We start from the raw sequence: 23,272 nt of genomic DNA on the forward strand, positions 1-23,272 counted from the left end.
TCTGCTGAAGTGACCCTATAAGTTAATAAGTCAAGATGTATCGCATGTCTTACATCTTTACACCATATGCCATGTTTGTACCTTAAATTAGCTTACTTTAGTAGAACAATTTCAAGGTTTGGTCTTCAGTATTAATATTCCACATGGTTGTTGTCAAAGCTGTAAGCACAAGCCCACATTTTGTAAATTATTGTCATAGCTTTAATCAAGTCTGATACTCAATCCAAATTCTTCCAGTCTTAATTAAGTGATTATCTAAACTTAGATTTTTCATTTGCGATAAAGTCTTATATTGTATATATTCTGTGTATCTTTCTAACATTCCATTCCTTATCTGTTTTTTGAAATCACAGAAGAAACAACGGACAAAAGAACTCTCTCAACTCTTTCACTCCTACAACCCTTATGACCATAAGGTAAGACTGCATTTTCTGTCCAGTTTTCCCTGCATCCCACGTTGATATGTGTCTTTGTCCATCTCCATCTGTATGCTTTTGTTTCATAGTCAGTTTACGTCTTCCTTAATCGGGTTCGGAAGAAGCCCCTCACTTGACAGCAGAAGTTGTCAGTCATCATTCATGTATTGTCTTCGGGGCTGTGATGATTTTGTTTTACACTAATGGGGATCATCTCTTGTCAGCAATCTTGTGGATAAGAGCATGCTGAGTGTTGGCTCCTGATTACGATGGGGGCCCCATTTTCCTTTGAGCTGGATGCTCAAGATTTAACTATATGGTATGGTGATCGCTTTTCACTGAATTCAGTGATTTATTTTCATTTAGCATTGCATACAAGGCAAAAGCAACATCAACCAAATCATGGCGATTATCACCCTCTTTTCTGGAAAGCTTTATTTTTCATCCAAGAGATGTCCTTCTTACTGTGTGAATTTCCAAAATATTAAACTACCGGTAATAGACAGTGCATGCGGGAACACTGGTCAACTCCAGATTTAGTTTGAATTTAGATCAAATTTCCCTCCAAAATATCAATGTACTTTGTCCATTCCAGGGTCAGACTGTTAAATTAACTTGAAAGGCAATGTAGTATGTGTGAATAAAAAGGTTTTCATAGGCATACAAGTATAAAAAGGAGTTTACTATGCTAAGAATTAAAAAAAAAACGGCAGTGAAAAAGACGACACGCTTGTGGATCTTGAATCAGTCAAACGTGTTTTTTAGTTAAGATATATGTTTGTAGACAATGACGATATCCACGGCTTTGTAACAGAATATATGATGGTAATTACCACTCGATTTAAAAAAAAAAAAAAAAAAATTAAAGATAGTGCTTCTCTTCCACTGACACTTCATTTTTGATTGACACAGTAAATATTAATTAACTCAGGCCTGTGTGAAATCCACATGTCTAAGATCTCAAATTATTTTGGAATTGTGTTTCCATCTGCGACAGGGGCTGAGGTTAATTAATTTGTAGGTGTTGAATTCCCGGGAAAACTTCAGTTTTTAGAGGGTGATTCCAAAGTCCTCCATTTCTTGGGATTTTTTTCTAAACCTCCCGATGTGTTCCCAGAAATATCACAGTAAGATTTGGTAAAAAAAAAAAAGGGTCATCTTCATACAATTCTTTTATTGAACCTGTGTGTGTGTGTTTTTGTTTTTATTTTTATTTTTTACTGTAATTGTTTTTATAAAATCATCACTCACAAGTTAAGGCGACTAAATATTTAGGTATGTTCTATTTGTGACTCGTGCACAGACTATCGTTTTTAAAGTCACACAAATCTAAACGTAATATGCTGATATAATTCCCTCTTTCACTAAAATGAATTCACAAATCTGCTATTCCACAATGTCTGATATAGCCCAGAATGTTCATGTAAGCCTTATTCCATTTCCAGAGGTTGTAGATGTGCAAATAAATCCCTGTCCATTACAAGTCCAGATAGCTGTGAGATATGCTTTCCGAAAAAGATCTAATGCCAAGCATGAGCCATCCCAGATCCACCAAGGTCTTCCTGTCCTTCCATCTGTCCATTCGCTGAGGAAATGTGGAGGGAAATCAGCTTTTATTAAACCCATAGGTGTTAGTCTGATCATATCACTCATTTTACATGAGATTGTATGGGTGTCTGTCCTTTCAGTTCACAGTTTGGAGAAGGTATTGTGAGATGACATCAGTGTGCCCTTTGTGTACACATGTAGCAGCGAGAATGCATGTATATAAAGGGTAGGGATAAGTCTGCGTCTTTACGGCAATTACTGCTAATATGCGTTCGGCAATGTAGGAAAAGGTCATAAATAAAGCCTGAGTTGCGGAGGGGATGTTTTGTTTGTGGGCCTTTATTGTTTCAGAGCTGTAGGCTACAAGCCTAAATGAAACAGTGTTTTTTTTAAATGAACTAATTGTTGTTTTATTACCAAGATTGTGTCTTAACCTCGCATGGCTAATGAAAAATCACGAGGGAGGTAAATGTCAGCCTTCACAACAGACCTACAGACTAATATCGACACTCAAAGGGATTAATGAAATATTAGCTTGCCTCTTTATTGGTCATTCTATCTTGCTGTCATATAGTTGATCTCAGTTCAAATGTTTTAAATGTTAATATGACATTAGATTATACATTTTTATGTATATGTATATACAGTGTTGAACACTGCCCCCCTGGTGTGTACTTTAAGAGACACGTTGTGAGTGGGTGTGCCTCTGTGTGTTTGCAATGATTAATGTGAAGTATCCTGTAGCCAGATGGTGCTGAACTAGGCCCATCCATCAGCAATGAAAAGACCAGTGGGCAGAAACCTGGCAGAGCACTTTGTCGAGGGCCAGTGCCCTGCACCACACACACACTCGCACGCCCGCTCACACGCTCAATAGGGTTTGCAATGAACTCCATTCTTAAGTATTGTTTTTGAATACTGAATATTGCATTGTTTTCTGTTTATATATGCCATGTTTCAAATATTAGTCCTGGATTATTCATATATAGGTTGTGTGTGGTTTTTTTCTGTGTTTTCAAGTAGGACAATTAACTATGCAAGTATCATCAAGGATCTTGAAGAACTAGAATAAACAGCGTTGATGTTGGTGGTCAACTGGTTGTCACTCGTATTTAGTCGAAAATGATTTGAGAAGTTACGCAATGCACTGTCACTCAGGAAAGCACCCCGGACAGTAGGAGAATTGTGTTTGTTAGATAATTGGCAGGTTACTGTCCGTTTGATGGAACATACCAAACAAACAGTTGTTAACATTTTAATAGAGAATTTATTCAGACCTTAATATACAAATTGTATGGCTTCCCTTTTTGGCTCGTGTTCCACACTTCAACAAACTTTTATGGAAATCGGATTTGTATTTTGTGTAATTCTTCTAACTTTATCTATCCTACTATGTGTATATCTGCAGTGAGAAGGGTAAGTAAACAAAATGCCACACTGTTTCTCGTTGACCCAATGTGTGTGATTATTTGATAGTCTTCTAATAGCTAAAATTGAGATTGGTGTGCCAAGTAGGACAAGTGCTGGCTTGTTACCAGCAGTGTGTCGCCATCCCAGAGAAAATGTGCTTTGCTAAAGCACAGAAATAGTGGAAGGGTTGAAATACACAAGCTTACACCTCTGCATTTTCACTTTAAGTTTTTGCCCCTGAGGCTTGGCCCTGCCAGGTCAAAGTTGTGAGACTCATGTCCGGGTGTGTGTGCGTGCATTCAGCTGGTTCTCAGAGTGCTTACAGTGCCCCTTGCCCCTGTCACCATGCTCTGTCATAATCTCTTGAGAACATACAAATACAGATGCCCACATCCATTTTCCATGCTGTGTGCATGGGCCTGAATGACAAGAGTGACAGTTTGCCTTGCAGCTAGAGAGAAGGGACAAGCTGTCAACATGGACCGTTGCACCTGCTCAGGCCCACCAGGGATGCCAAAAATTGAAGATATAAAATATGCAGGTTGAAGAAAAGGCGTAGGTAGAGGCGCTTGAAATGGGGGATGATATTGAAAAACCAATGAGCAAGCGTTCATGGAAAATAAAACTTAATTGCACACAATAAATGACCCGCTCCCACCTTCCGTTTTTGCGAATTCCCACTTTGCCTCGTAACGTTGACGTAATTATCATTTGTCACAAAGGAAAAAAAAAAAAACTGCAAGAAGTTAATTAGTCTAACAAGTCTCTCTCCCCAACAGATCACTTTTAGTATTTTCAACAATTAGTGTTCCGTTTTTTTCCCCCTTTGGGGATCCTAATTGTGTTTATTTGCTGAGGGATTTTTCCAAGCGGCTGCTTTATTTTGTTCGGAAAAGCTAACCTCTATCTTTGTCAAACTTGACATTTGCTTGCCACACTTTTCCCATTATTTTTCCTGTTAATTAGTGTATTATTTGAGTAGACAAAAGCGGCAATGGAAAGAGACAAAACATACTTTTATTAGGTTCAGTGATTTGTTTTTTTGTTTTTTTTTACACATTCTAGTTGCTTGTCAGTCCACACGTCAATTTAAATGTTGTCATTAATTAAAAAGTGTCCAATAGATCACACTAGCTTCAGAATATTGCTGTGAGATGCAAGTTAACAACGCAAATGCCAGGCATCTATTTTTACCAATTTCAAGTTAGTCCTCTTGCATTTTATTGAAATCAGGTGTGCAACTTGGTTGTCCTATGCAGTACATTTTCAGATGACCGCTCCATCGCCAAGAAGGCTGGTGGAAGAAATGGGTTGTAAAAGTGACATATTCTACCTTGGCTTTAAAGACACCTTTAATAACTTACTCTACAGGATAATGTTACACCTCCTTCTTTGATCAAAGGCTACACAAATGGAGCCAGACTGTTTGGTGTGCGCTTGTGCAAGCACCCGTGTGTGTGCGCTGTGATATTCCACCCACATTGATATGCCGTTTGCCAAATACATGCTTGTCTCTTCTTTTACTGGTGCACAGGCAAGTTCTATAGACATTTACACTTGAGCTCAATCTGTCAAGGTTGCACAACGGGGACTTATGAAACACACATGCACACGTATGGCCTCGCAAATGTTCAAAACACACGAGAGCCATGACTTCATTTGGACCCGGTTTTGTGTGATTGTATTCTCTGTGGCTACACAGCACTGCTTGATTGTATTGTCCCTGTAGCTTTCAATAAGTAGGCAAGATGGAATCAAATGGAATAAAAAAAGAGAGTCATCTTAACAACAGTTTGAGTAACTGCAGTCAAAAGTCAGCATTACGATGGATTTCTCTTCCTCTGACGGCGACGCAAGCTAAATTTGTACTTGTGTCAGAACGTGCCGTGAACTACCGCAAAAAGTCATACTTGCAGTAAATATTTGGATGACAATTACATCCAGGCCAATAAAACAAAACTGTTGAACTGAGTATGACTACTGAGTTTGTGTTCTTATGCAACGTGATGGCATACTCTTGTTTCTTCTTTGTATTATAGGTAAGGTAGCTACAGCAACCGGGGCAATCTGCGTCTTCTTTGATAATTGTGCCATGTGATTGTCGTTCAATAAAAAGTAAGACAGCTGTATATGTGGTGCTTTGTTTCCTGATAAGCAAAACGGGGGTTGCAGCTTTTCCATTCCAGCGAGTTGGTATATGGGCGGGTGTCAATCAAGACAATGTGTTTTTTTCGCGAGCGTCTCGTTCGTCTGGCGGCCTTTACTAATTTTATATAATGTTAATTCCTGTGTATATTTGTTCTTTCTTCTGTTTTTCTTTTCGCACTATTTGTTGAGGCTGCTCATTTATGGGGCATAAGTGCTCCGAAAAAGCCAGAGACAAAAACTAAATACCTGACTGGAGTTATGTATTTTAACAATTGCTAAACTGGGTTCTTGAGTGATTGTTTGGCTTTCATACAAATTCTCACAATTTTTTGTATAATTCTAATTTGCAAGGCCTCAGATTCTGCTTTGCTGTGGGTTCAAAGAGTCGAAACATAGAATAATGGCACCGGCAGTCTAATTGCTCCCAGTCTACAAGTGGACGTGTCTCGGCCAAATAGGCGTAACGCTTTATTATGAATGCAGCCTCATTTGCCTAATTGTTTCTCTGCCTCTGATTGCTTAGCACATCTAATCCTTAGACATTTGAAGCCTGCTGCAACAAAATCATTACAACCTATATGGACTTTCAGACACATTGTCTCAAGCTATTGGCAAAAAGAGGTTTAACTTTTGTTAGGAATTCCTTGCTGGTTCTGATTCGGCCTCTTATTTTCTTGCACACAAGAACATGAGGAACAGATGAATGATCCAGCTCCCGTAGTTTTTTTTTTAAATCACTGATGTTGTGCGGTTGGCTGTTGCTTCACCCTTTCCCATTTAAATGCCTGTTTATCACTTCTTCACAGAGTTGCATCCACAATGCTAAGACAGCCAAATAACTCAAGCCAATATCTGCAGAATTAATTCACTTTGCCTTAAGAGATGCAAACGACATTGGTTTTCTTTGTGAGGCACTTCAGCTTTGGAGAGCAGTGGAGAGTTTATCGCTCACCGTGCACGTACATGTGTTTACATGCTAACACCATTTTAAATCTTGCATTACTTATTGATTTTGCTTGCTAGTTGCGGCTCTTTATCTGGAATCGTATGAGTTTACAGGTTATTTACTAAGGGAACTTTATAGGAATGGTGTGGTTGTGTGTATTGTCAAATCCTGTTGCTCATCTACATAGTGATCATCACTTTTGAAATCCTCAATATATTTTAATTTTAATTTCGGTGTAACTGTCATTTGTAGTAGACCAGAAGCTCTGCCTTGTGTTAACATTAAACGGTAACTAAAACCTCCATATTTTTAAAGCAAGTATACATTGTATGTGCCAACAGTAGTCAAAACATGGCCTGCATAAGCAATTACAGGCAGGATTGTGTGATTTTTTTTTTTTAAATAATTAAATAATTAATCGATTTAAGTACAGAGCAGCTGATAACGATATCCATATTTGAAATGTAACATTGGACATCTTAGCTTTCCTTCCACCTTTAACCCATTAAGGACGGTAGCGCATAACTGCGTTTCTACCACTAGAGCCGGGAGCGCTGTTGCGTCATTCTACCTTTAAAGCCGGGAGAGCGGATACGTCTGTGTCTTTTTTTAATCCAATGCTCCGTCTCTTAGCCAATTTAATGCATCAGAATATACACGTGAGGGTAGCGCGAGACCGCGGAGGATGTCGTGGAATTTTTTCGAGCCGTAGGTAGGCTAATGACGGACGCCATCGATCGCCAGGAGCTCTGATAAGTAACGGCAGTGCTATATAGACGACGCGCGCGACCAGTGGAACCAGTCTTACGTGATATGATATGGTTTGTAGAAAATGACGATATAGACATCTTTGTAACATAATAGAGGATGGTAATTACCACTCAATTCTTTTTTTATTAAAATGGTGCTTCTCTTGCACTGACATGTTATTTTTACATCTTCAATTGAAACAGTAAATAATAATAAATTCTGCCTGTGTGAAAGCCACGTCTAAGCTCTTTAATTCTTTTGGAATTATGTTTCTGTCTGCTACAATGGCTTATATATTAATCATTTTGTAAGTGTTGAATTTCCGCGAAATCTTCAGGTTTTCAAGGGTAATTCCAAAGGCGACCTTAGGTTTTGGGGAGCTGTTGAGACAGGCGTGTTAGTCATTAATGGGTTAAGGTTTTGAAGTTACTCCAGTCTTTAATTTAGGTAACTGGGAAAGTTTACATTCTCCTTATTACTGTCACAAAACAATTACTATTGTCTGATGACTACATAAAAGATTGAGGTGGATGCAGATTATGTTTGCAGACTGTGCAGTTCATCTCAAGCAACAGGTGCTTACTCCTGCTGTGACACTACTTTAGCCAGTACAACATACTGTATATGACAAAATAAGGAAACAAGCCAAAGTACTTTCTAAAAACATTGCTGATGTAAAGATATGAGAGCACACACTGAAGCTAAAGAATTCACACAAAAATCTGCATCATGAAAATTGAGGATCATAAAATCTTGATCCTCTCAGTAGTTTTCCAGAAAGTCTTCTTTCAATAACTTAACGTCGCAGTGTGCCTGTGCATTACTGTGCATTACAAAACGTGTCTGTTTGGTCATGGCCAATGTAACTTCAATAAGGTCTGCTTATCGCTCATTTGTAAAAGTTACACTTATTCTATTTGGAATAGAATGTTCTCAATTAGGTAGCAGGATCCAAAAAAATGACATTAAGAGGTATGGATAGGTATGTGTCTTATCTGTTCATCTGTGTGGGAAAGCACCAGCAGGCCAGTTACAACAGTCTGTCAACATCTGCTTTTTGTCTGTTGAGTCAGCAGACACTAACTCCCCACACCTGCACTTATAAAAAAAAAAAAAAAAAAAAAGAGAGCACGGAATAGGATGTTGTAACAACTTTAATACTAGTATTGAAGGCGATTATTAGATGTTTCAATGATTTTAGAAGATATGACTTACCATGTAAATCTTGGATTTTTCTGATGTTTTCATTATAAAAGGTTACAAAATATCTGACCTATACTGTCCCTCTTTTAATGTTAAGTAAAGGTACTTTATTTGTCACAGGTGCAATGTATAGTGAAATGTGTGTTTATTCGTCGAAACCTGGGACCAAAGCTCGATCTTAGGCTACAAAATTACGTATGCCTCTTCCGGAACTGTTTTTAACAAGGTTTTATGAGAATACTGGTCGCAGTGTTACAGGTGTGTGTGGTATACTGCGTAAAACTAGAATTTACAAATCCGAACCATACAATTGAACTGCGTATCTTGGGGGAAATGGCATCTAGCGTATCCTTGTGTCTGACATCCGGCCTCACTCAATCTTGTCCATGCATCGTTATAGTGATTGTAATCAATGCAGCTGCCTTTAGTGGCCCAACTGGAGTCCCACTGGTAGCTGTCTTTCTTTTTATTTATTTATTTCTTATTTTCTGTTTTGTTTGCAATTTAGAGCACTTCTCAACCCACAGATGTTGCTCTTTGCTGCTGCTTACTATTACCTCCGCCCGGAAATACAAAGAATTACATTATAGGGACCTTTATTTCTGTCCGATAAAAAGAGGCAAGCCGCCACATTGAAAATTTAAACAGATGAATGCCCTCACACAAACACGCACACACACAAATAGGGCCGTTGCAGGTTCTCTACTGTACAGCTTTGTTTTCTTTTGCGGGGTTACAAAAGTGGGCCACAGCAGGTGAGGAAAGTGATGCTTTATTTTTGTCTGCCTGTGTGTCTTTGTAATAGCAAGAAAATATATGATGCATTTTATCATTTTGTCCTGTCTAAGTGTTTAGCAGGGGTTTTATAAGATAAAATACGTTTTATGTTAACATCTTTTTGAATCAAATATTGTGGTTGAGTGGTGTATTTAAAAAAATAAATAAAATAGTTGGCTGGTAAAATATGTGATCACTAATTCATCAGAAAGTGTAACTGTAAACATACTGGGCCAAGGCAAAACTGTCCGCTAACCAACCAACCAACCAATTTATCTGTATGCAGTGTGCCTACTTAATTCAGAATTCGCCCCCACCCCTTCCAATTATGGTTGCTACATCATCAAAAAGTGAGAATCAGAAAATTCAGGCGGAAAGCCTCTTGTTTGAAAATAAGCAATATCATAACCGTTTGAGATATTTGTGACCAGTATTTCAATATACCAATTTATTTTGTTTTACTTCAGAATGCCAATTTCCAAGTGAAAAAACACCTTTACCTTAATAAATTTTACACAGCAGGTAATTAAATGAGTGTAAAAAGCTTTGTATGTTCACATTCAAAATTAATTGAAACAAAAGAATTAAACCAAACAAATTAGTAGCGGAATATTAATGAGGTTAACAGCTCTTTATAATGGCTTTGACACCTAATCACATCTTTGCCCCTCTTATTTTTTCCCTTGGTCATCTCTCCATGTGTTTTGTATAGATTATAGATTGTATAGTGTTTTGTTCCCTTCTTCTGCCGAAAGACTGTTAATTAGCTGTTTGGAGCTAATAAATAGCTTTAATTAACAGGCCAGGTTAGATAAGGCAAGGATAGTACAATGGTGACAGAAAAACAAAGTGCATTGTGGAGTTCTTATCGTTTTTTCTTTGTTAATCAGGACGTTCCTATGGAATATGTAATAAGCTTGTAAAGCTCATGACATGGCACGATATGACTTGGCATTATATGATCTGACCAATCCAGATGATGTTGACATGATCAATCGTCAAAGTTTACTAGCGCCGTAAAAAAACAAAACCTAGAAATAATGAGTGATACTTTAAAAATATCTATTTTTTTTCTCTTTTTTACCTGTTTTTCTGTAAAACACAAAAGAAAAAACAGTTTCTCTGGAACCATCATACGATTCCAAATGGACTCCGCATGTTGACAGGCTGTCATTTTTGGGACGTTGATCCTTTTATGGTTGATGATCCATTTAAAACTGACCAGAGACCCAACGCCAACCAGTAACCACTGAACCACTGCATTCAGCCCACTCCCACCTCACGCAAAGAAATGAAGAAAAAAAAATCTCTCTCTCTCTCTCTCTCTCTCTCTCTCTCTCTCTCTCTGTCTCTCTCTCTCTATCTATCTATCTATCTATCTATCTATCTAGACACGCCCACCCCAACCACATACACACACAATATTAAATGAGATTATAGTGAATATTTTAAGTTAATTCATGAATAGAATTTAAACAGGCTGCTATAATACATTTTATTTAATAATAACTTCATCCTTAAAACGTGGAGTCATTAAAAGTGTACAGAACCGTTAAAAATGAAATAGTACACTGTTTTTGCACCTGTCCTTTTCTGACTTACATTACTTTTTTAGAATTCATTAAACTATTATTCTTCCAAGTGTGATGAAATGTAGTCACACCATCATTGATTGCAATTTTTTTTAATGTTTTTATTACAGCCTCTGCTGCTTGTTTTTCTCCCTTTTGCTCTATTTCTTTGTCTGTCTTTGTTCCCTGCTCACTGTAGCTCATCTCTGAGTGTTGATATATAAGAGCCCAGACTTGTTGAAGCAGCTTGTTTGAAGTCCTAAGCGCAGCTTAGTTTTTCATCCTTGGTTGTATTTCATGCCGTCAGAAAGGTAAATAAAGGTGAAAGGGTGCAGATGCGGCTCAGACACACCTTTTGTTCCATTCAGTCTTTAAGGGAGGCATGCTTATCATGCTGCAATTAACAAGACTGTTATCTGATGTGATTTTCTTTAAAATTGCATATGTGCACCGACAGGTATGGAAATTTGTATTAGAATTTCTCATTAGTAGATTTCCATTTTTGAACAAGTTTAATCCTATAATTTGCAGCACTAACAAGATGTGGTTTGACCGCTTGGAATTTATATGTTAATGATGAAGCACATATGAGGAAAGTAAAAATATATAATTATATATAGACAAAAACAGAACTTGACAAACAGTTCAATTTTTGTTTTTTCCCCATGTTTGCATGCATTTGAGCTCCTTTCTGCATTTTGTCATGAATTTACTAATCATTCACACTAGGGTTTCATCACCTTTAAAATTGCATTATTCTCCATCAGGTTACTCTTTTTACATATTTAGCATTACTGTTTAAAATACATTTCCATAATTTGGAAACATCGGCGACCAAAAGGGAGGCAGACACACCTGGAAGCGTCTTTCTGTTCATCATTTTCTCTTTTTTTGTCACTTCCACACGTGTCCATCCCTCTCATCTACTGTATTGCTGTCATGAAGTTAACATGAGTGTGTCCATTAAAAGTTAAGAGCAGCAGCCTGCAGGCTTGTCAGACAATGTGATGACATGCGGCTCCTGCTGAATGAAAGCAGTGAAGATCAAAGTACTTCAATGACCACCTGTGTGTGTGAGTGTGTGTGTGTGCGTGTGTGTGTGTGTCCACGTAGCTTCACGTATATGTGCAATATTCACAGTTCATTCATTTGCTTTGGAGCAAAACTGTAATCATATCATTTATTTAGTACTGTATTATCCGATGGTATTCAGCTAATATATTTTATTTTCCTTTTGGCTGACATCAAGCAGACTTCTGGGCTGAATCTAAATGTGTTGGTGTTTGATTTGTGCAGAGGAGCTAAAAAAATGAGGGCGGGAGAGATGAAAAACTTAAAACACATTTGTGGGTAAATGTGATGTTTCGCCTTGAGGGCTCAGCATTTTTCCTCTAAACTATTACATAAACAATTAATGTCAAAATATCCTACCATATATTGTGAATGGGAATCTGCTTCCCAAACTCCATGAGCAATTCTGTTGAAAGTACATGAAAGTGGTTGTAATCACGTCAGCCTTCATCATGTTACACAAAAATGCAGGTGTTTTTGCACACGCATTTCGACAGCCATACTCTGAGGCATACTACAAGGCCACATTGTAATTGTGTTGTTTGGAGAGTGTTTTTTGATTAAGACAAAACACGCCCTGACAGAAAGTCCTCAAGCTAACGTTGAACTAAAACACACCCGCTAGAATTAATTTGCCATCTTAGGGGTAAACAGTCTTGTGTATAAAAAAGGTGTGCAGCAGCATCATCTGTATTTTTTTGTTCCTGTGGGGAAAGGGGAGTCATTTATTTTGATGAAACACCTGGCAATTATTTGGCGCATGGCTTCTCTTTGAGTGGACGCTACTTATCTGCCAAATTTTACTTCCACTTATACTATTCATTGGATGTCTCATTTTCCATTATATCAATAATTATTGTACTATAAAGCATAGTGCAAGGAGTCTTTATGACATTGTTCCATACAGCCGCTCGGACAACACCAACATAACCTGATTTTGGAAAACACATAGTCTCTGTCTCCAACCTATGCTCATGCTAGGGCTGGACGATTACAGAAAAAAAAAAATAATAATCACGATTATTAAAGCAATTATTTATTGATTTCAAAAACGTAGTTTTCATTCAACTACTAAAACTCAACTACTCAAAACTATCATCATATTCACATGCCCATTCATCCCTGCACGTTGCACACTTTATTCTTGAACACTCTGTTCTTGTTGTCAAGTACAAAATGACCTTGATATCATGTAAAATATTCTTCATTTTCATTCTTAAACATTACCCCCATCTATTTATCATATGTATTCTATCTTATATTATTTTCACAACAAGTCTTGGGACTTGCTGGGCTAACCTGGGACCTCGAGGACTGCGGATGGAGTACACACATTGAATGACAATAGAAGAAAGTTTTGATATAACTCTATGAATAGAAATCGTTTTTCACAAATTGGGAATAATTTGTGCCTTTGAGTAGCGTTATATTTCCTGTGTGTTGTGTTTCTACATTGTTTGTGTGCGTAAATTCGTTATTTGAAGTAATATCACTCCCAGAGTCGATGCTAATTTCCTGTTAACATTTCAATAAAATATTACATTGACTTTAGCATTAGTGCTAGTGATATTTTAAAAACAAAGCATGTTTTGTATTTGAATGCACAATGTGTCTAATTTTTATTGTTGAGTGTTTAGTTTTACAGTAAACTCCCAACTGGGGTGATACTAAACATCTTAAAGGATCCTTCGGGACGGCAGAATCACATTCAATACACATACATACACATTGCAACCGAGTGGACAAAATCCAAATCAGGCTATGCAAGCAACATGGTGCATTCAGAGTACTTAAACAACATCGGGAACTTACATATGCGCTGCGCCGTTCTGCACATGCATCGTTTTTGTTCAATTATAAAATTTTAAAGATCAAGAAAAATCAAAATCACGATTACATTTTGATTTGTCATCCAGCCCTAGCTAATGCTGTGATATAGTCATACTTAGAGTAAATATGTGTGTCATCCTCCACACCGCTTATCCTGTACAGGGTTGCAGGGAGGTGCTGGTGCTGGACTATGGGCAAAAGGCGGACTACATCCTGAACTGGTCGCCAGCCAGTCGCAGGGCACACACAGACACCGCCACTGAGCGGGAACCGATCCCACACTGCCCGCACACAACTCAGGCACATGTACCACTACACCATCTGCGACACTTAGAGTAAATATTTATATGATAAACACTTACACCATAAATATGAAATAAAGTAAAAACAGGAACCAAAAAAATAACAATATCTTATATTTACTCCTGTGGTTGCTGTGCACATTAGAAATGGTGCAAAGTGCTAGTTTACTTCATTCTGTTCATAACTACGAAACTCCATAGGTGGAAGCTGTCATAAACAGAGGCCCCTCGTATAACATTGCCAGCAGAGCCAAAGGACATTGTGTCAATTACAGTTGCCTCCACGAGTTCAGATATGGGGGATGTGTTGAAGCAGTGCATGTTACTCTTTGAGCCAAGAAGAGAATCCAAGTTGTTTACATGTCTCATGTATTAGTTAACAACATTTTCTGCCAAGGATGGATCAAACTATGGAGGGCTTCTGGAGGACAGAGGCTAGTTTGTTAATCTAATTTTGTATGTATTCATTTCCACTTGCGCTGACCTGTTTATGGCTATAGGCCCATTGACATTAATGCGTGACGGCTCATGCTCATTAGGAAGCAAATGTATAGAGCTGGCGAAACCGCCATCAGCTGTTGTCGGCCACGTAGGCCACATTCACCACAGGCTAATATGCCAGTTTATATGTTCTATCCTGTGGCCTATATCATATGTGAGAAGATGTAACAATGGATTCACTCAGACAAACAAGGTCACGACATCCTCACAGCACATTAAAAGCTCACAATGACAGCTTGAACCTTTTTTATTTGTTGGTTAACATGTTTGCTTGCATATAAGCCTTATACAAAACTACTCTGTTTGAAGGGGAAGTCAACCCAAGCATTTTTTTTTTTCAAGAATATGTTCTATGCAGGCCCACTAGTTGAAACAAGGCAATCTGATAAATAATGCGTTTGTGGAATAAGAGTTAATCCACCCGTTTTTAGCCATCTCTGGGGGTGGCCATTTTGTCACTTCAGTCGACGGAAAATGTTATGTAATGTTAAGGTTAAAAAGTTATCATATTTTAGCTCAACTGTTAGAACTACATTTTGTGTTATCAATTTTTAATTCAAGTCTTATCTTAGGTTTATATCCTGTCAGAGGTAGTTTTATATCCCAATAACTATGTACAGTACATACAAGGATAATGTAATTCAACGGCAACTGTTGTGTTGCCTTTCTGGAGGCTAACGTAAGTTTTAACAACTAAGCTAACCCAATACCTCGCATATTAAAATAAAATAATGAAGTGCTTTGTATCGTACAGTAGACATTTTTATATCACTGTACGATGTACAGTATGTTGTTGTAGTCAGGACTATAACTTGGATTCAAGCTCCCAGTCTGCTTCATTGAGCACTGCTGAGTGCTGATGGTTTGCTTTTTGTCTTGTCTGCCTGTTGGTTTGAAAGGCACAGCTGCACATTAGCAGTCTCGCCTCTGTCTGATTACTACCTGTTCCCTTTGATGAATGTTTGCCATTTGTGGGTGTGTGCTCTCTGAGTCAGTTTGAACCAGAAGATGCCCCACCTCCTCCCCTAGGATAAATCAATCAACACTATTGAATTGCTAATATCAACCCCATTCGAGAGCCGTTTTCTCCTTTCAGTCGCATCTTGCTGAATCCAATATGACTTTTACTGAGGGGAATTTGGGCTTTTCTCTTTAGATTTTTGCTTTATAAATTTAGGTGAGGTTTGTCTTTTTAGGTGATGTTTTCCATTTTCATGTCAGGAAAAAAGAGTTTTGTTCCATGACACAGGTCGACTTCCAAATTCCTCAGCTCTTTGTCTTCATAACAGCCTATTTCCTTGTGCTTTTAAAAAAATATAAATTCAGCTATTATGTGCTGTAGCGTGCCCAGTTTCACTCCAACTGTCCATGCTCCTTGTCTTTGACACATATATGAATGTGAAAGCCTACATGTCATGCTGTAGTAGGCACATTGTCATACATTGGCCAGTAAGCATTCTCACACACCAGTATGGATTTTTTTTTTTTTGTCCGCCTGTGGCAACTGAACAGCCATGACACATAAATCTCCTCTTAGCCCTGAGTGAGTGCGATATGTAACCATTTGCATTCGTGTGGGACCAGTTCATTTTCATAGAGTTGATTTAATATTTACATATATTGTAATTATTATTCTGACAACTTTTTTTTTTTTAGCTCCCACATCTTTTTACATTCTACATGTTTCATGCATTGATTCATAGTAATGCATAGACCGTAAGTTGCGCTATAGTCTTGCTACATGCCAACAAAAACTTTCATTGAAACAAAACAAGACAAAATCAAATACAGGAAAAAAAGATAGAAGCATCTGTATGAATATTTTTAGCCAACCTAACACACTAAAAAGCATTTGGACTACGTTCTCATCTTTTGTAATGCAGTAAGTGTAGTAGTGGAAATAAAGAAATAAAAAAACATTACGCCTATTGTGCAATATGAAATAAGAACAAGTAGAACATGAGACCGATATCTTGTCTACTTCTACTTGGAAGCGTGGCTTCTAAATTCTTGGTTTATTGATGTGGATTTCAAAATTTGAATGAGCTAGACTGAGGTACCATTAGTGGGGGTCTAATATTTGGACAACTTCAATACTGCTTTGCTTCTGAAAAAAATGTATAAACTATCTTGTAATCAATGTGATTAATGCCAGACTGTCAATTCAACGTGTTGTGTTTGATCTCAAAACAGGGGTGTTGTATATAGGTTTGTGCCTCCAGCTAGTTTGGGATTCCTAGAAAATTGGGATTAAAATTGCAACCGAGTGGACAAAATCCAAATCAGGCTTTTTGAATTTCTAACAAACCGATACAGATCTATTTACAATTTTTAATTGATGCATTGGGGAAAAGCGGGTATAATGGTTCATATGTATAGTAACAACTTGATTTATGGAATAATAACAAATTCAATCCAAACTTCTCAACTGTTTGCGGAAGGAAAAGTGTTGTCTTACTATGCCAATAATTAATTCAGAGCCATTTGCTGTAGGCATTCTAACATTTTATGCTGTATTCTACTGACACAATAACAATCTAGATGCTTTTTCTTGCTGACCTGCCGAGAATGGCCGAAATGTCTCACTGCATACATTACTGGTGTCACCCCAAGCCTACCATCTCCCTTCAGGGAACTGTATTATGTGGGCTTACCATACTCTCTGACCTATAGAGCACACATGCTGTGCTATCAGGACTTTTCAACCTAATGTTCTCTCCACTCTATACAATGTCTAAAACAATAAAATCCCTCCGGCTCTGCAGTTGCTTCTGAAAGTTTTCCTTTTCCCAAACTTGAATTGGTTGACAATCCCCTGAATTTATAAATCATCTATTCATGGAAAATGATCTAAAATACAGATGCAATTTGAGTGCTTGCCCAACAGGTGCTGCTTCCACGGGTGAGAATGACACCCAGAACCTCTGGACTGTGAGGCAGATTTGCTAACACAAATGTCACCCGGCATGCTGCCCTGTAATAAATTAATCAGCCAAACCAGTGGATATAAGCATTCCACAAACCCATGTTCAACACCAGATTTTTGAGGGAAATACATTCAAAACCATGTGAGAAAGGGTTTTTAAGTCTGACAAAACCAAGAGTCAACTTTTTGGCCATTATAGTATTCTGAAAGGTATGTTTAGTACAAAAGCAGCACTGCACTTACCAAAAGAGATCCATACCAATATTATCATTCAGGATGTTCAACTTTTTTTCAGACCAATACCAATACGTGTATCCACTCTTTGAGTACTCGCCGATTCGGAGTACCAATATCTCTAGTACTCATGATACATAAATGTTCATTTAACACAATAACAAAAAATTGTGAACAAATACCGTTCTTTCTGACTCAGATGATGATTCGCAATGTGGCAAACTGACGCAGTACAGCGCTAACTACTGCTGAGGTGGAGTCGATTATTCAATGTCAGATTTTATTTTTATTTTTTTAGTATGAGTACCCGATACCTTAAAATAAGGTTGGCATCGGTACTCACCCATCTCTAGTCTTTGTGGTTAACGTAAACTAATGAATTAACTAAAATTATTTTTTAAATCCATTAACGAAATAAAATTAAAACTGAAATTCTTTTATAAAAACCTGCAGCTTACGTTTATAAAACGTCCTAAAACTAACTATAATTATTGCGAAAATGTAGTCTTTAATGTCATATATGAGCTTTCTTTCATTTTAAATTGCTTTTGGTGCACATCCAAACAGATGAAGGAAGCTAAAACAGTTGTTTAATAATTGTAGTTTACTTTATTACACAATGCTTGTAACCTTGTTTTAATCTTGTACTCAACAAAAATTCCATACTTTTAAAAAAGTAATAATAACACTAAAACTAATAAAAAGTGAAGCATTTTGGAAAGAATAGAAAGAAAGAACAACCTTGCTCTTAAAACAAAATACAACTAACTAATTTTGAAAAGTCAAAACTAAAAAAAACAATACCTATAATGAAAAATCCAAATTAGAATGCACACCCACAGTAAAGCACTGTGGTAGCTTTATTAAAAGATGGAAAACATTCTGAAATGGTTCATCTTACTGTTTGTCACAAAAGCTTGGTCTTTGAACAGCGGTGTCTATACTTTTTATATGCACTGTATAGAGTGTTGTATAACAATTAAGGCATATTTCCCCCAGGAAATGTTGATAAGGCATTTAAGTTTTGACGTGTGGCTATTTTATCAACAACACATTGCATTATATGACTGACTTCTCGTTAGAAATCTACCATGTTATTTACGCAATAAAAATTCAGGTTTCCGTCTATGATAGGACAAGATACAAATATCTGTGGCATCAATAAAGCAAACAAAAATAAACCGATTTTCATCGCATTTTAATTCCATATTTTGTTAGGGGAAACAGCAATCAAAGATGATGTGCAAGCTTTTAACCCAATCAAACATTAGGAGGACGAGAGCCTTGCCTTATCCAAAGAGCTACCAGGATGGGCTCGTAAACCAGAGTTTTTTTTTTCCCTTCCCTTATCGAAACAGATACATACTGTATGTAATCTCTCCTACTAAGAAGACAACTTGGGAGCTAGCCTCCAATTGTAATCAAATGCGTTCGCTAGATTGGCTTTCCTCTGCATGTATGATTTGCTGTCTTCAGGTGGGGCCTCCAGTAATCATAATCATACTGCTAGCGCCGAGGCATTATTTTCAGCCTCAATTATAGATTAATGTGGATGTATAGTTGTGTGCATTACACGTTCACTTACATATTCTGCCATTCGTTCTCCCGCAGACGCACACTCAGTCCAAGGCCTCCAGGCCCACACAGACATAATGGACAATCAGCCTGACAATCACAGCCTACCTCTGATTGATGCAGCAGTTGCAAACATATAGGCGCTCAAATGCCAGAGGCTGGTTCCCCACAAGCTTTTCACACAATCACATACATGCACTTTCACACACTCCCATCATTCAATGAATAAATAAAAGGTGTATGTTGTTTTTTTGTTTTTTTTCTTCAGATTATTAAACAGCGACTGCATACTTCTTGCTTAAGCCAGTCGTGCAGAGGTGAGTAACTCATGATAGGACTTTATAGCACCAAATAAAATGGCAATTTTCCACTACTCATTACGAGCTCGGCTCTACTCGCCTTAGTTTGGGACAGTCTGTTTTCCCACTTAAAATAGTGCCATGGCAAACTGTAAAAAAAAACAAAACAAACAATCTCGACCGACAAAGATGCACACAAACAACTATTATTTATCCCTCCATAATCCAAGCCTATTGCAGGTTCATGAAAATGTTGCTTTTCTAGACTATCTTGAAGCAATTTTAGTTTTTGCCAACAAAATAACTAGTTTTATCAATTTATAAACCCTAAAGTTCCCTCAATGTAAAGAGGTATCCATACTGCTTTTGTTTTTAAATATTATTATTATTATTTGGTTTCAGTGGGATCCCATCTTACACTACAATAAGCGGTTGAATATTAGTAAAACAGTAAAGTCACATAAAAGCAATATTTTTTTGTTACCACAAATAAAAAACTTCACTAACTTTACCATACTTTTAAGTATGTCACTTTTTTAAACGTTTTTTATTCTAGCAGTAAGACACAAAATGGCTCTGTGTGTGTGAGTGCGTGTGCACATCTATCAGTCTCATCTGACAAACTCGATCGGTCACACAGTGGGGAGGTGGGATGTCTGTTTCTGTTGATTATCCGAAATAAGTGATGCACCCAAGTGTGAACGTGCGTTTTTGCTGTACTTTTGTGAACATGCAGTATGTGTGACTATTAGGGGCATCAAGTGCATATCGCTGGTATCGGTGGAATCCTTGTACCTCCAAAATCATCACTTTTTAGGAGACCCCCCAAAACAACATGTTTGTCCAACCAGGCCATGATGGAACAATGTTGTGATGCCTGACTTGTGTCCTTCTTCACTTCCCCTTCCTCTTCCATTTAACTGCCACCTCTATAGCTTCTTGAAAATGTGGGGCCTTAGCCAAGGTGGCAGGAATTATGGACGGTTCCAGTTAGTGTTAACACATAAACTTCAGACTTTCAGTACACAGCAAAAAAAAAAAAAAAGAAGTCAGGAAAAGTCTACTAGATCAGCTAAACTTGTAGTTAATATAAGGCATTTTAAACGGTGGCTGATGTGTGTTGACTCCCATTTAACAGGAGTTTGAATGTGCATCATTCCTTATTGGAGGGAGGGTATGCACACATGCCACATTATCTCTGTTGATTGTCTTTTTTATTTATTTTTTTACTTCCCTCTCAAAATGTTTTTTTTTTCCATTGAGTTGATTGAGAAAAACCTTTGCTCTCATTTTTTTGTATTACAAAAAACTCCCATTTGATCAGTGGGTGTGTAAACCTTTTATACCCACTGAATACATGACACAAACCAGTATGTTTAAACTAAACATCTCCAAAAGCATCACGTTTCAAGGAACCACAAAAAGTGAATGTTTGTTAATCTATTAATGCATCAACCAAGAGAGCAAGCCATTTTCAGCACTTTGGGATATTGTACGTTCAGTGAACGGCTGAACAGTCCATTGCCGACTTTCCTGTGAGGGCATTACACTCAGGATGCATACTGCAAAACCCATTAAAAAATCTCACACTGTAAATCCCATTAAAAACATCTTAAAAATATGCAGTATACTACTTTAACTATACTGTACTGTATGTCTCTAAACTCGAGTTTATTTTGTTAGCAGTAATTAAGTAATTTTACATCTATAGTTACACATATTCAAATATGATTGTTGCACAGTATGTTATGGACTCGCACTGCTTTCTCTCTTCTGTGGTGTTCTTTCAGCAGGCTCATTAAAAGAGAGCCTATATTTTGCCTCTTCACAATGACTGTTATACTCTGCCTACAAGGAGCCATACAGGGCTGCCTTTGAGGAGAGCTGGAGATTTGTGCGCAGGGCTGTTGATTTTTATGTATGTAGTAAATTTGCATTGGTTTGACAGGAGGAAGGCCAATCAAATTCCACACTGTTCGCTGGTATTGTGTGAGTGTTACCCTTTTACGCAGTAGACTCAAAGTATGCATAGGACAGATAAGGACTCGATAATGAATTCAAGTGATGGGTGAAGACATACAGTAGAAACATGGGGGTCAGTCAGACAGAATTATGCATTGGTGGGGGTGCAGTATCTTTTTTTTTCAAGCCAAAAAATACTATTTAAAAAAAAAAAGACCAGAGATAAAATTATTATACATTATACAATATTGTAAGAAACATAAAAAAATATATTTAAATACTTTGTTCGGAATTGTTACATTGCATCCAATAGCGTTACTTCCCCTCCCTCCCCCCACATACGTAAATTGATTGCAGCAGTCCAACTGGTATTCATTGCGGTTTGTCGTATTCTGTTTGCATGGCTTAAAAAGCCAACAAGGTGGCAAGGGATTTTGGATGCTGTTTGAGTGACTTGCTCATTTATTTATGACACAGATAAAAACATTGATTACAAATTCAAAGCCACGATGCCGTCATTACCCATGTTATGATGCGGATTAATTAGCAATTAAACTCATGATCCCATAAATCTGTTGCGGATCTGCCATGTACCTTGGGATGTCGTCTTCTGGATGTTGATGTAAATTAAAACTCACCGTGCATAGACATGCTATTTGGTGGCCTGCGATTCAACTGATTGGGTAGACACACATTTAAAGGGATGGTTGGGCCGAGATGGCCATGTTTTCACTAACAAGTTCATTTTAAATAGTTTTTGATCAGGAAAATGAAAAGACTTGTCATTTTGTATTTTATCCATTCATTTTGGAGAAATTAGGAAATAAGTGACTCCATGAATAACACCCCTTGTTAATGAGGGGAATGGCCGCGCCTCCTACCGTTCTATCCTTGTTCGCTCGAAGTCACACAACTCCCCATTGGAAATCATTGTACTTTCATTGCTTATAACATCCAAAAACGGCGATCAATTGGCACCAAAATGTATGTGGACAGCCCTACTAATGACCACTTCAACATATCAAAAGGATTAACCTCTGCGTGGCTGATTTATATGAGAATGAGGACATTTGGAAGTGAGCAGAGCTACATAGATTTATGATGGGACGAGCGCACACTGCTTCTTTGCTAAAAAAAAAGAAAAAACAAAAAAAAACCACTGCTTCTTTGCTGATCACAGTTAGGACGGGCGAGGCATTTAACACCTTTCGGGATATTTACAGAGACTGAAGTGGGAATGAGTGCACATTTATTTGGATGAGGAATGGCCACAGTTTTTCGACCGACAACGCGCCGTCCAATGGAACGGAACAGCCGAAATGCATTCCAATGCGGCCACACTCGGCTGTGGAGTCGGATGCGCACGTTCAAGACGTTCAAGACCCCCTGTGTTCGATGAGGTCTTTCCTCACTCTGACGCCGCTTCACTCTCGCAGCTGCAAGCGGCGTTGGACAACGCACGCGACTGCTTGGGAAGCAACCCCGCGACATGAAGACGCAGGCTCATGATCACCTCCACACGCTGCGCGGACAATAAGGAGCTAATGTTGTTGTGCTAACGCCTTTTGTTTTAACGGCCTGAAGCTAGTTGTTGCTATTAGCTGTACCGTTACCCTACTGTTAGCTGGGGAGGGGAGCGAATGGGGGGCGGGTTGGGTGGGGTCGTTGGGGGATGAAAATCCATGCTTGCCTGATTGCTTGCCCGCTGCCAGTCGCCGTCTGCCTCCTGAGAGTTGACACGAGTTTAGCTTCGCTAAATGTCCGAAATATAAGCAGTCGGGGTTCATGTGCGCATTCATGCTC

General features: G+C 38.0%; 1 protein-coding gene across 1 annotated transcript in view; it reads left to right on the top strand.

Annotated features, from left to right (window-relative positions):
- Nucleotides 1-23,272, top strand: part of cdkal1 (CDK5 regulatory subunit associated protein 1-like 1) — a 209,470-nt gene that overhangs the window by 169,061 nt on the left and 17,137 nt on the right. The window contains exon 12 of the mRNA XM_086037970.1: nucleotides 354-416. Coding sequence (XP_085894096.1) covers nucleotides 354-416 — 63 coding nt within the window. The remainder of the gene's footprint in view (nucleotides 1-353; nucleotides 417-23,272) is intronic.

The sequence above is a fragment of the Filicampus tigris genome, chromosome 8 (assembly GCF_054856515.1).
Source record: "Filicampus tigris isolate MCC_2025a chromosome 8, RoL_Ftig_1.0, whole genome shotgun sequence".
NCBI lineage: Eukaryota > Metazoa > Chordata > Actinopteri > Syngnathiformes > Syngnathidae > Filicampus > Filicampus tigris.